This window comes from Vicugna pacos, chromosome 21 (genome assembly GCF_048564905.1).
Source record: "Vicugna pacos chromosome 21, VicPac4, whole genome shotgun sequence".
In the NCBI taxonomy this organism is placed as follows: Eukaryota; Metazoa; Chordata; class Mammalia; order Artiodactyla; family Camelidae; genus Vicugna; species Vicugna pacos.
The window spans coordinates 3,665,713-3,678,415 of NC_133007.1; the positions used below are offsets into that span (position 1 = coordinate 3,665,713).

The window sequence follows — 12,703 nt, forward strand, 5'->3', positions numbered from 1 at the left end:
TTATTCACTCTGTGAAGAAAACCATTGCTTAAGAGTCAAACTACACCCAGTTTCTGTCCAAATTATATCCTCATAGTGAGTTTTGATTTGAATATAGTTTGCTTTCTGGATATGCTGATCTATATTGTTTTAATGTGTTGGTGCTCACTTGAGATGAAATAGCATGTTTAGTTTTGCAAGGTGAAAAAATTCTTGAGACCTGTTGCACAACAGTGAATATACTTAATTCTGCTAAACTTACACTTAAAAATAGCAAATTTTGTGTTGCATGTTTTATTTTTACCACAACTAAAAATTTAACCCCCGCCCATAGTACAGGAGGAGCCGCTTGGTGGGTGGGAGGTGGGGAGGGGCTCCTGTTCTTGACCTTGGGGCTGAGGGTCTATAGCTGCCCCGCCAACCCTAGCCACCTCTTGCCCCGCAATAAAATGATCTTAAACTGCAAAAGTAAATAAGTAAGTGATTTTAAAAAGATGAACTAGCCAGAAAATTTTGGAGTTCAAGAGAATTTTACATGTAAATTTGTGTAATTTTGAAGAGTTTAATCAAATTATTCTGAGAATTACTTCCTATGACCTTTTTACATTTTGAAATACTTAAGTGATTTTCTTTTATGATTAAGTCCTATAAAAATGTTGCTGGGAAAAGTTTGGCAGAGAACTAGCTGTATTTGATTCTTTTAAGTGTTTTTCAACTGAGTCTATTTTTCATTATATATTACCCAAATAGCTTCGTATATTAGCGTTACCTTTATAAACGTGTAATTGCCTATGCTTTTATACGTTTTTGTATTTTTGAAGCATGTTTTATATTTGATAATTCTTATCGCCACTTATATTGTACACTTTTTAGGAGTACATACTAAGTTCTGAGTAAATGCTTTTAGGATATGATGGTGATGAAATTTGGGGTATTTTAAACCATGTTGAAAACACAGTTTTGAAGTCATTTCTCAAGACCTCAACCATTTCCTTACCATTTCTTTCAAAATCATTTATCCCTGGTTAATTCAGTTTGGCCAAAGCATAATTTAACAACTCTAGGTTAATTGTTTTGAGGTGGCCAGGTGGGCCCGTGCTGCACCCTCGGACCTAAGCCAGGTCATAGATGCATAGTTGAATAAAACAGTAGACAGCTGATCAGTTCAGTGCGTCTCACTGTGAACAGGATCCTCTCTTTGTAAAGCATAGGACCTTTAACATCTTGTTCTTTATTAGGTAAACAGCAGATTTACCAGTACTTACTATATTAGTAGTTTTTTTCCTACTAAAAAATGTGCTTAGTAAATGGATTTGTGACAGAGCAGATGGCCAGGGCAGCCCTCAGAGGATTTCCCATCCAGTTTCTTCTTATTGGACCCTAACTCGGTAACTTTCTATTACAACCACCTACCTACAAAATGTAAAGGAGAGGAATTTCAACTCCAAAGACAGAAAACTCATGGAATTAATACCCCCTTCCATTTTTCCAGTGGAGCCACACCTGTCTGCAGTCCACTGCAATATGCATTTTAAAATGTTCAACGGTTTGACAACATGAGTGACTCTCGCGGTGTGCTTGTGCTATGCTCAATGTATGTGAAGTTTGTAACCCAAGGTTTAGTCTAGAATTCACACTTCCCCTTTTCAAGTTCTCAACTAACATGAAACCGTTCTAAAATATTAGACAGAAATCAGGTGCCCTGTATGTATTATTCGAAGTCAGCTGAAAATTTTTTCTACATTATTAGCTTTTACACTATTCGTTTTTTGTAAAGTGTAGTTAGGTTTTGGAGTTTGATGGGTTTGAGTTCAAATCCTATCTCAGCTATTTAATAGCTTGGACCTTAAACAGATCATTTAACCCTCCTGAGCAGTGTCTTCCTATGTAAAGTGGGGATAATTGCAAAGGATTGTTTGTAAAATTTTTGAGAACAAGGACCATTTTCTTGAATTTTTAGCAAACTGATCTTCTGTATGTCCTGTGCCTAACATGATGCCTGGTACATAAATGTTTAATTTTGTTTTGTTTTTGAAACAACTGAATGTAATTATTTTGAAGGTGTAGTCAAATAATGGGGCTTTTTTGCATTTGATTGCTATGGTATATCTTCACCTTTTAAATTCAAAGAAATCATTTACTAAATTTAATTAAAAATACAAGTCAATGGTAAATTTTGGGTTCTGTAATTCCGTTTACTTGCTGTGGTCAGTTGCCTACTGTGCTAAATTGTAAGATGCCTTGTGCGTGGTGGGCTTTTAATAAATGTTAAAAACTTCATTTCTTACTAGTTTTTAAAAATATTGCTCTTCAGTCTAGCTACAATTATAGTAATTCCTTTTAACTTTCTTGCTTCCTGAAAAACAACATTATTTTCCAAAGACATGATTAAGAGCAAGAATTCCAGAAATGGAGCAGGACACCCTGAGGTGGCTCTGCTGCCTGCCAGCGGGGTTACAGTGGGAAAGTCATCCAGTCTCCCCGAGCCTGTTTCCCCATCTCTCTCAAATGGTTTGCCTGCCTCACAAAGTGTTGTAAGAGTAGAGCAAGTTAGTACAATTAAAATGCCTACGACTTGTGTCTAGCAGGTGGGAAGCACTGTTTGGGAGTTTCCTGCTCCTGCTACCAGAACTCATGCTTTGCCTGGGATTGAAATTGCCCTCCTAAAATGCATCTAGGCTTTAGCTCAGAACTCATTCCCCAGGTTGAGCAGAGAACTTCCTTCAGAGACACTCATCTTTCCTGTTTAGGCACGCAGCCTTTGAACTTTTATTTCTTCCCTTTTTTGTGATTCCCCAGGCTCTATTAATGCTGTTTTTCAGTAACAATGCCCTGCCAACCTTAGGTAGATTACTGTGTCTCTGCCATCTCTTGGTGTTACATCCAGGAATTTTCTGATCTTATCAATTAATTGCATAAATATTACCATCGTAATGACGGTATTTTATAAATCTCTAGCCCCAGTCAGACTACCATTTATTCACAGTGAATTGCACAGATGGCTTTCTCTTTTCTCCAAATAACATGAAATTAGATGTTTATTTTGGCAGTCCTTGTGCGACCTTATGTAACCTCAGACCACAGCCACTTTAGGGCTTCTTTTAGCTTGTTTTTAGTTATTTGTGCCGAGGTTAGTTTGCAAATTAATTCAGATGACAAAATACATGTATTTAGGCCACCAGATACAGAACCATTTTGGATCTGAGCTGTCAGATCTGATCTTTGTCTTGTCATGTGTTTCCTGTCTACTGTAGACAACTCAGTTATTAACTATTATTATTAACTATTATTAACTATTAAAAGCAAAAACTACTGCGGTAGAGCCCTAAACATTAAACTAAACTCGACAAGAGTTGGTAAGCACAGTTTCCTTTAACTAGTAGCATCATATCCAAGTAATAACCACTTTAAACCATGATTTCATGAGAGTACAATTCTAAGAAACAGATTAGTCTTTATCATTTAAACAAAAGGAACTGTTTTAAAATGTAACGTCCTTCCACATTTCTAGGATTATGTACGTTTTCTTGGAATTTTTTTTTCCTAATTTTTAAAAAATTTTTTATCATGGCAAAATACACATAACATAAAATTAACCATTTTTAAGTGTGCAGTCCTGTTTTACTAATTACATTCACATTGTGGTAGGGTTGTCACCATCCATCTCCAGAACTTGTTCATATTCCCCGTTTGAAGCTGTGTACCTAATGTTTCTTCTTGGTAGTTTCTTCATCAAGAAGAGTTATTTTGTACATAAAGTAGTTTAGAAGTGGTACTAGTAATAGTTGGGAGGAGGAAAGATGCAAATTGATATGCACATTTTTGTGTATAGAGACGGCAGCACTACTTTCTGTTAACTGCTGTTCCTTGGCCTGTACTTTAGAACATCCTAAAACTGCCAGAGTGTCTTTAGAAATTTGTTAGCATCCTCTTAGTTTTTTTTTTAAATCACACTCTGATACTGTAGAATTTTAACTCAGTAGAACCAAGTCTTTCTGTTTATTTAGATACAATTTACAGACAAAAAAAAAATTCCAGTTTTAAATGCCCTCTTCTGAGTTTGACAGTTGTATGCAGTTGTTTCACTACCACCACAGCCAGGATATGGATCATTTATGTCACCACAAAGAGCTTCCTCAGGCTCCTCTGTGGTCAGTTCCTTTTCTCCACCTCTGACCTCTAGCAACCATTGTGATCTGCTTTTTGTCGCTAGTTTTCCCTTTTCTAGGATTTCGTATCAATAATGTCTTACAGTGTGTCGTGAAGTGTTTGAGATTCATCCATGTTGTTGGACATATTGTAGTTCCTACTTACTGCTCAGTATTACTCATTTGATTTGATGGAACATAGAAGAAGTAGTTTATTTCTTCATTCCCCAGTTGATAAGTATTTGGCTTGTTTCTGGTCTTCGGCTATTATTAAAAAGACTGCCATGGACCTGTGAGTGCAGATGTTTATGTGGACATACATTTTCATACTTAGGAATGGGGTTGCTGGGTCACATGGGAAGGGTGAGTTTAACTTTTTATAAGAAAATTGCCAACCTTTCCTAGCCTGGCTGTGACATTTGCATTCCATACGAGCAGTTTTGAGAGTTTTAGTTACTCCACATCCTCTCCAACACTTGGTATTTTCAGTCTTTAATTTTAGCCATTCTAGTGGGGTGTGATTTTAATTTGATTTTTCCAGATGACTAATGATGTTGAAAATTTTTGCATGTGCTTAGTGTATCTTTTTTTGGTGAAACATCTGTTCAGATTTCTTACCATTTAAAAATCAGGTCATTTGTCTTGTTATTACTGACTCTTTAAGAACTCTGTGTTCTGGGTCTCAGTCCTTTACTGCATGTATGTTTTGCAGATATTGTCTCCCAGTCTGTACTTTGCCTTTTAATTTTCTTAATGTCTTTTGAAGTACAAACGTTTTAAATTGTGACCAAGTCCAATTTATCCTTTTTCTTTATGATTCATGTCTTTTGTATCCTACCTAAAAATATATATTTGCCTAGCCCAGGGTCACAAAGATTTTCTTATTTTCTTCTAGGTGTTTATAATTTTAGCTTTTTTGCTGCGATCTACCCATTTTGAGTTAATGTTTGTATACATGTTTGTGTACATAATGTATACATAAAATTTGTTTATGTATTTTTTCTGTGTGGACATCCAGTTGCTCCAGCACTGTTTATTGAAAAGAATATCCTTGCTGCACTGAATTACTCTGGCATCTTTGTAAAATCAAGTAACCATATATGCATGGGTCTGTGTCTAGATTCTGTTTTCCACTGATGTAAATATTTGTCTACCAATACCACGCCGTCTTGAGTACGTAATGTCACGTCCTGACGCCAGGCAGTGTAAGTCGTTCAGCTTTGTTCTCTTTCAAAATTGTTCTTAATATTGTAGGTTCTTTCCGTTTCCACATAAATTTTAGAATTATAGGTCAATTTCTGCAAAAAAAACCCCAAAAAACAAAAACCCAGTTGAGCTGTTGATGGGGATTATGTTGAATCTATGCGTCAATTTGGAAAAACTGACTTCTTAGCAGTATCATGTCTTCCAGTCCATGAACATGGTGTCTGTTCATTTATTTAGCTCTTACCTAATATCAGCAGCATTTTGTACTTTTAGTGTACAGGTCTTGCACATCTTTTATTAAATTTATTCATAAATATTTCATATTTTTATGCTAGTATAACTTGTATTTTTCAGGTTTTAATTTCCAATTGTCCATTGATGTTATACAGATATACAACTTTCTGTCTGTTAACCTTGCATCCTTGCTAAACTCACTATTTCTAGCAGCTCTTTTGGTAGCTTCCTTCGGATTTCCTACATGGTCAGTCATGCCATCTACAAAGGCTTTTCCTTCTTTCTTTCCAAACTTTGTGCCTTTTTTATTTCTTCTTACAGCAGTGGCTAAGACTTCTAGTATTAATGTTGAAAAGAACTGATAAGATCCTTGTCTTGATCCTAATCTTATGGAGAAAGCAATTAACTTTCACTATTAAGTATGATGTTAGCTGTTGGTTTTTCACATATGCACTGTATTAAGTTGAATAAGTTCTTTTCTTTTTTAGTTTGCTGAGAATTTTCATCCTCACAGGGTACTTACTGAATTTTCAAATGCTTTTTCTGCGTTACTGATAATAGTCTTCCCTCCAAAATTTGTTAGTAGCAGAATTGTACTTCATTATAACATTATTATTTATTGTCATTTATTTATTTCATGTAATATTATTTCTTGAGTTCAATTTATTTTACCATTGATGAAAACTAAATAGATTAAGATATGTTGAAGGATTTGGAAACTTTTGTTCTCATTTATTTTGAGCACAAACTTAAAGTACGTTAACACTTTACTTTTTTTTTTTTTTGGAGGGGGTGGTAATTAGGTTTATTTATTTAAAAAAAAGTTTTTTAATGGAAGTACTAGAGATTGAACCCATGACCTCGTGCATGCTAAGCATAGGCTCCACCGCTGAGCTATATACCCACCCCCAACTCTGTTGTGATTAATTAAAGATCTTATGAGACAGCCATAATTTGTTGCGTATTTCTCCTTAGTGCTGAGAAACATTCCGCAAAATATGCTACCTCGAAGGACCCTACGTTCAGTGTAGGAAGTATCAATAATTTAATAGCTTAGATAAATGGAATCGTAAACACCTGAAAAGTGATTTGGTAAGTGAGTGTACATAGTGAACAGAAGGGAAAAGGGAAACCTGACTTGGGCTGGAAAGAGAGCTTATAAATCATGCAAGTCCCGTCAGTAATTAACGTAAGCTACCAGTATATGATAGACGGTTTATTAAATAACCATTTAGTTTTTATTTTAGGAGGAAATGTCTTATCTGCCTCAAGGAGAGAGGTATTTAACAATAAGGATCTGGAATAAAACATTTAAAATGTATATAATTTTGTGGAAAATTAAAAAGATTTGGTAACATCACCAACTATTATAAATGACATTTTTGTTTTATTATTGGTAGTAGTAGAATAAAGTCTCTTCCCTTTGCCTAGGTTTTGGAATTGGTTTCCCTAAAAAGTCATTGTTGGATGCTGCTGTGACTTGGGTGTTTTGAAGCAGAGTTACATCAAAGTGCTAGTCAATTTAGAATCTGACATGGGGAGAGTACTATGTTTTGTTTTATGTTTTTGCCCTTGCTTTTAGCTAGGCACCTGCTCTCCTTAATTTATATAGAACTCTTATCACCTGAATTTTACTTTGATAATTTTTAAAGTGTTTTTATTTTCTGGCTCTGAGTCATAGAAAAATGAATTAACTTATCCCTTGTTCCGGCAATATGTTGCGAAGAGAAGGCGTTGCTGTACCTCGGATAGCCAGGATGTTTGAAGTGCAACACAGCTGTTTGTTTGCCACGTATGCATCGCTCTGAGTTACGCAGACCAACTGCAGTTTGCTTTGTGGTTACCCAAAGAAAGGGCTGTGGTTTTGTTTCTGTCCTTAACCCTGAAACGGGGCCACAAAATATTTTTACACCTGGTTCAAAACTTCCTTATTTGATTATTCTAGTTTACAGTTGCTATTAATATTTTTCTTACCTGGATATGCTTAGGGTTTGAGTTTCATATTTCAGACAAAGGCATATGTGTGTGTGTGTGTGTGTGTTGCAAAACCCCCAAAATAGTAGCGTTAACCTTTTAAGCAGTGGTTTAAAAAGCCAGGAGCCCTTTACAATAAAATTAGCATTTGAATGATCTCTTACAAAGTACCTTTCAAAATACATCAGCAAGTTTTAATAAATATTACTTAAGTTACTTCTAAGTGTTGTTTATATGTGTTAAATATGAAACTATAAAGCAATAAAAATATTGTGCATTCTGGTAAATCACAGTTCTGTTGGAATTAACTGAAAAAGTGGTCAGGCACTTGACATCTAAAAGACATGTAAATGTAATTAGGAATTTATACTAAAAATCATATGTAACCCTAAAATTATAAAGTACTAAATTCAGAATTTAGTATCTACATGTGGATTCTAATTATATCAAAACACTTGTTGCCTGGAATCCTTTCATCAGGAAATAAATCATGATGGAGCGCTGAACTTTCTAAAATACCCGAAGGGTTGTAGTCTTCAATGCTTTTTATATTCTTTAGTCTACTTTATTTTTTTTTTTTTTGTCTTTCTTTCCCTTTCTGTTGACCAGTTGACCATGTGTTTAGTGTTCCTCACCTCTTTTCTTTTCTTTTCTTTTCTTTTCTTTTCTTTTCTTTTCTTTTCTTTTCTTTTCTTTCTTTCTTTCTTTCTTTCTTTCTTTCTTTCTTTCTTTCTTTCTTTCTTTCTTTCTTTCCTTTCTTTCTTTCTTTCTTTTTCTTTCTTTTCTTTTTTCTTTCTTTTTCTTTTTCTTTCTTTCTTTTCTCTTTCTTTCTTCCTTTCTTTCTTCCTTTTTTTTTTTTGGCTGCTAATGGGCTATGACTTTGGAATCTAGATAATTTAGTTTAGTGAGAGGCAGTAGAATACAGTTCTAAGAATGCAAGAAGAGTATGGAACAGTATTTTCAAATTTCTGAAGGGAAGAAAATACGTTTCAAGCATTTTATAATCATTCAAATTGTTCTTCAGTTGTAAGGCAAGAGACAGCCTAACCCGTGAACACCAGAGAGACGACAATACTGATGACACTCTTTTAAAATAAACACACAAACAAAATTAACTTACCTGAGGACTAAGTCCAGGCAACCAAGAGATGAATCAAAATGAAAACTCAGGAACGGAGAAGCCATAGAAAAATGGTGTGCACTGGCGCCACTTAAGTTGAATTTTAACTGTGTGATTTATGGTTCCGGACCAGAATACAGATGTTATAAACCTTTAAAACTCTTTGTCGAAACACTAAAAACTATCTTTCTGATGGCTATGAATGTACAGAGAAATTTTTCAAACAGCAAAAACTAATGTTTCGTATACCATAATTCAAAATATTAGAATAACTTTGAAATTTAAAGTGTTATTTCTTCGTAAAAAAACTCCCTGAGAGAAGTCTGAACTTGCCTTCATCTCATTGTATAACTTAAGATACAGATACCTTGTAGAGAAGGTATAGAAATTTCAAAATTTGAATCAGATGCTTCAGAAGTTTTCTCCTTTGCCCTCGGTGAAATATCTCGGGAATTCCTTTAATGCGAAGTTTTCTGCAGGCATTATTTCCTCTGCAGCATCTTTGTCCTTTGATGTCACGAGCACCTTCTTCATCCGTGTGGCTGATCTGGTCTTCACTGAGTTCCTCTGGCTGCGTGTCTGGTGCCGCTTGAACGGCAGCGGTATTGGCAGTGCCGTGGTCAGCTGTCCCTCCCGTGCCCTCTTTAACGTTCAGTCTGAATTTCACTTCCAGGGTCACCACTTTCCGCTTGTTGGGGAGCTTCCATCCTCTTTTGATTTTCTACGTTTATAAGTAACCCGTCCGTCACGTCAGATTAGCACCGGGTGGCAGGGAGGCACATAACTGCACGTTTGTCTGTTTGTGATCCAAAAAATAGATACACCGTGATCAGTCACTAATTGACTTTGAAAGAAGTGGCGTAATTGATCACTGATTGTGATGAGCGCCTGTTGTTTACGGAGTGATTTGTGGGTTGAAGAAAGCCACAAACTTTGAAGCATCAAAGTTTGTGTTCTGCGCAATGATTTAGTAATACAGTGGTACCTGAGATTTGAACCATGTTGTTGAGGGTTTATTTAACTAAATTGTGGAAACTCAATTTGTGATTATATAGTGATAACATACGAAGTGAAAACTACCTACAATAATATAATTGACCAGAATCCTAGGTTGAATGGGGGAAAGTATGAGTGTATTAACCCTACTTTTCTTGTCAGATAGTCAGAAAATATTGTCTAAAGTTGAAATATGTAAACACAGTGATTCTAACTTCTAAATGTTTCTTATAGTCATATTTTATTAATTTTAAAGGAATCTCTTAGGGACACTCCTCTGGTGAAGAAAATATAAAGTGCAGGCCTTTTTTGTTTCTCCTCCTTTTCTGTTAAGACCCGTATCCAGTAGGTAGAGATGTTCCAGTCCAGTTTCACTGAAGCAACTACCCAACTTAAAGTACCTCCTTCACTGGCATATGGCCACGCCTGCAGGGCCAATAGCGTCAACTCTAACACCCTTTGGGCATTAACGTAATTCCCACTAAGGCCAGTCCTTATTCCTAATGACCACGTTGCAGTCAGCGCAGCTTCATTTCTGCATTCCACTGTTCAGGGTTTTTTTTTTTTAATTGAAGTTCAGTCAGTTACAGTATGTCTCTATCTGGTGTTCCACTATTCAGTTTTGGTACTTGAAAATTTCTTGTTCTCAAGCTCAGCTGTGTATTTAAAATAAATTTTAAAAATTTATGCAACATTTCACTGTGTTTGTACTGGACAGGAGGGAAGATTCTTGCATGTGCTTCATTATCATCTAGCCTGGAAATACTTTGTCGTGGTCATTCATTTAAAAAAAAATTACTCAATAGTTTCCTAAACTATGAAGTGCCTCTTAGTTGAGTCACTGTGTTGTATGCCTGAAACTAACATAATTTTATACATCAGCTGTATTTCAATAAAAAAGTACCTATTAATAAATACTAAGAAATATGTGAGACCTATAGGAGGAAACTGAATTCATAAAATAAGATCTGAATTAATATAGTGATGCAGTATTCCCAGATGGGAAGGCTTAATTAGTAAAGATATCAGTTCTCTTCAAATTGGGGTCTTCTGATTAAAACTTCAGTGGAATTTTAAGGAAATTTAAAAATTATCCAGAAGAATAAATTTGAAAAAGTCGTTTAGAAAATTTAGAAGAAAATAATTGAGGGGAGTGAATTGCTTAACCAAGTAGCAAGGTATGTTGCAAAGATAGAATAATTAAGAAAATAGTTTTGGAGCAGGAAGTAGGTTTGCAGAACAAATAGGTCTGGAGGGCAGTAGGAGCAGGAAATAGGTCTGTAGAACAAAGTAGCGGTTACGGAAATGTGCGTAGACAATTTTGGACTAATAAGTGTATATCAAGCACTTAGGGAAAGGGTGGATTGTTTTAAAAAATGGTTTTTAGGAAATGGGCTGTTTTGAGGAGCAAACACAGTTACATCCCAATTTCACATCATAAAATTAGATGCCAGGTGGAGTAAATATCTAAATATTTATAAAAAAATAAGATTATAAGAGTACTGTTTCCAGAGACTCAAGATGACCGTCTTAACCACGCCTGAAATCTAGAAACCATGAAGGGAGAGACTGGTAGGTTTAACTACATGTTTAAAGTTTAAAGTAATAAAGTACCGTAAACAAAGTTAAAAGCCAAACAAAAGATGGGAGAGAAATGTTTACTATATGTAACAGTGTACAGGGAGGGAGTCTCTTGGCCAATAAGACAACCAGTGGGAAATGGACAAAGGATATAAACAGACATTTGAAAAAAGAAATAGCAATGACTAATTTAAAAAGATGTTTATCCTCATTAATAATGAAACTTGAGATACCATTTTTAAGCCAGGAGATTGGCAAAATATAGACCACTGATCATCTCCTGTGTTTGAGTATTTTAAGAGTGTAAATCGGTGTCTTCAGTTTGATAGTAGCTGTCAGAAGTTAAATATCCACACCTCTGACCTGTTGGGTCTGGCTTTAGGGATTTAATCCGTAGAAATACAAGCGTATGTACAAGAGGTACATGCATATAGATGTTTATTAAAGCATTGTTTATACATGAAAAAATGGAGTTCAACATGTTCATCGAGTAGAGAACTAAATACATAAATTTTAGCATATCCATCCTTGCTCTGGAATACTGTGGGGAGCACGTGAGCACTCTGGGGTCAGGTTGGTAGGTTTGAATTCTGGGTCCATCATTTGCGCAGCATAAGCTTCCTAAGTTCTCTGAGCTTCAGTTTTCTCATCTATAAAATGGAAATGATTGAATCTGTTACAGAGGGTTGTGTGGTAATTAAATGAAGTATTGAGAACAGTGCTCAGAATGTAAATGCTCAATAATATTAGCTAATACTAAATTATCACTTTGCAGTTATTAAAAAGAGTAATATACATCTGTAAAATTCCAGCATGAAAATCCCCACAGTGATTCAGGTAAACAGATTTAGAGAAGTGTGTGCATATGGCATAAGCACCTGTTTGTAAATAAAAATTTTCAATGCTGTATGTGCGTGTATTCCGGTGTGTGGATAGATACGGCAGGATAAATGCCAGTTAGCAGTTACGTCTGGAGCGTGTGATTGGGTGGAGGGGGGACAGACTGTCAGATTTTTTATAGAAACATTTTCCTGTTTTTTTTAAACATGTATTATATTTATAGCTAAAAGGTTTTTTTTTTGACATTCAGTAGATTGTAAGGATAGTAGAACTTTGGAATAACTTTTATTTATTTATTTATTTTTAAATAACTGTGGAAAGGTGGTGTTCTCTAAATGATGTGCTTTTCCTTATTTTCCTTAGTGACTCACTAAGATTCTCCTTGCAGGAACATGCTTACCCAGCTGACGAACTCATGCCTTTAACCTGCAGAGGTCGTGTTAGAGGCCAGGAGCCAAGTCGGGGTGACGTTGATGACGCCTTGGGAAAGTGAGTATTAAACACAGGGGAGCGCACCTCAGAGATGCCAAGGCTTACGACTCCTCAGAGACAGTGTTCAGTGCCGTATATGGGGATTGGTTACATTTCAAAGACGGCTTTAAGTGCTACATTAAGTTCCTCTATT

The 12,703-nt window shown here is 35.5% G+C and overlaps 1 protein-coding gene across 3 annotated transcripts in view; it reads left to right on the top strand.

The window, feature by feature from the left end:
• Positions 1–12,703, top strand: part of EDEM3 (ER degradation enhancing alpha-mannosidase like protein 3) — a 61,205-nt gene that overhangs the window by 5,263 nt on the left and 43,239 nt on the right. For all 3 annotated transcript variants that reach the window (XM_072945937.1, XM_072945939.1, XM_072945938.1), the window contains one exon: positions 12,467–12,567. In XM_072945937.1, coding sequence (XP_072802038.1) covers positions 12,467–12,567 — 101 coding nt within the window. The remainder of the gene's footprint in view (positions 1–12,466; positions 12,568–12,703) is intronic.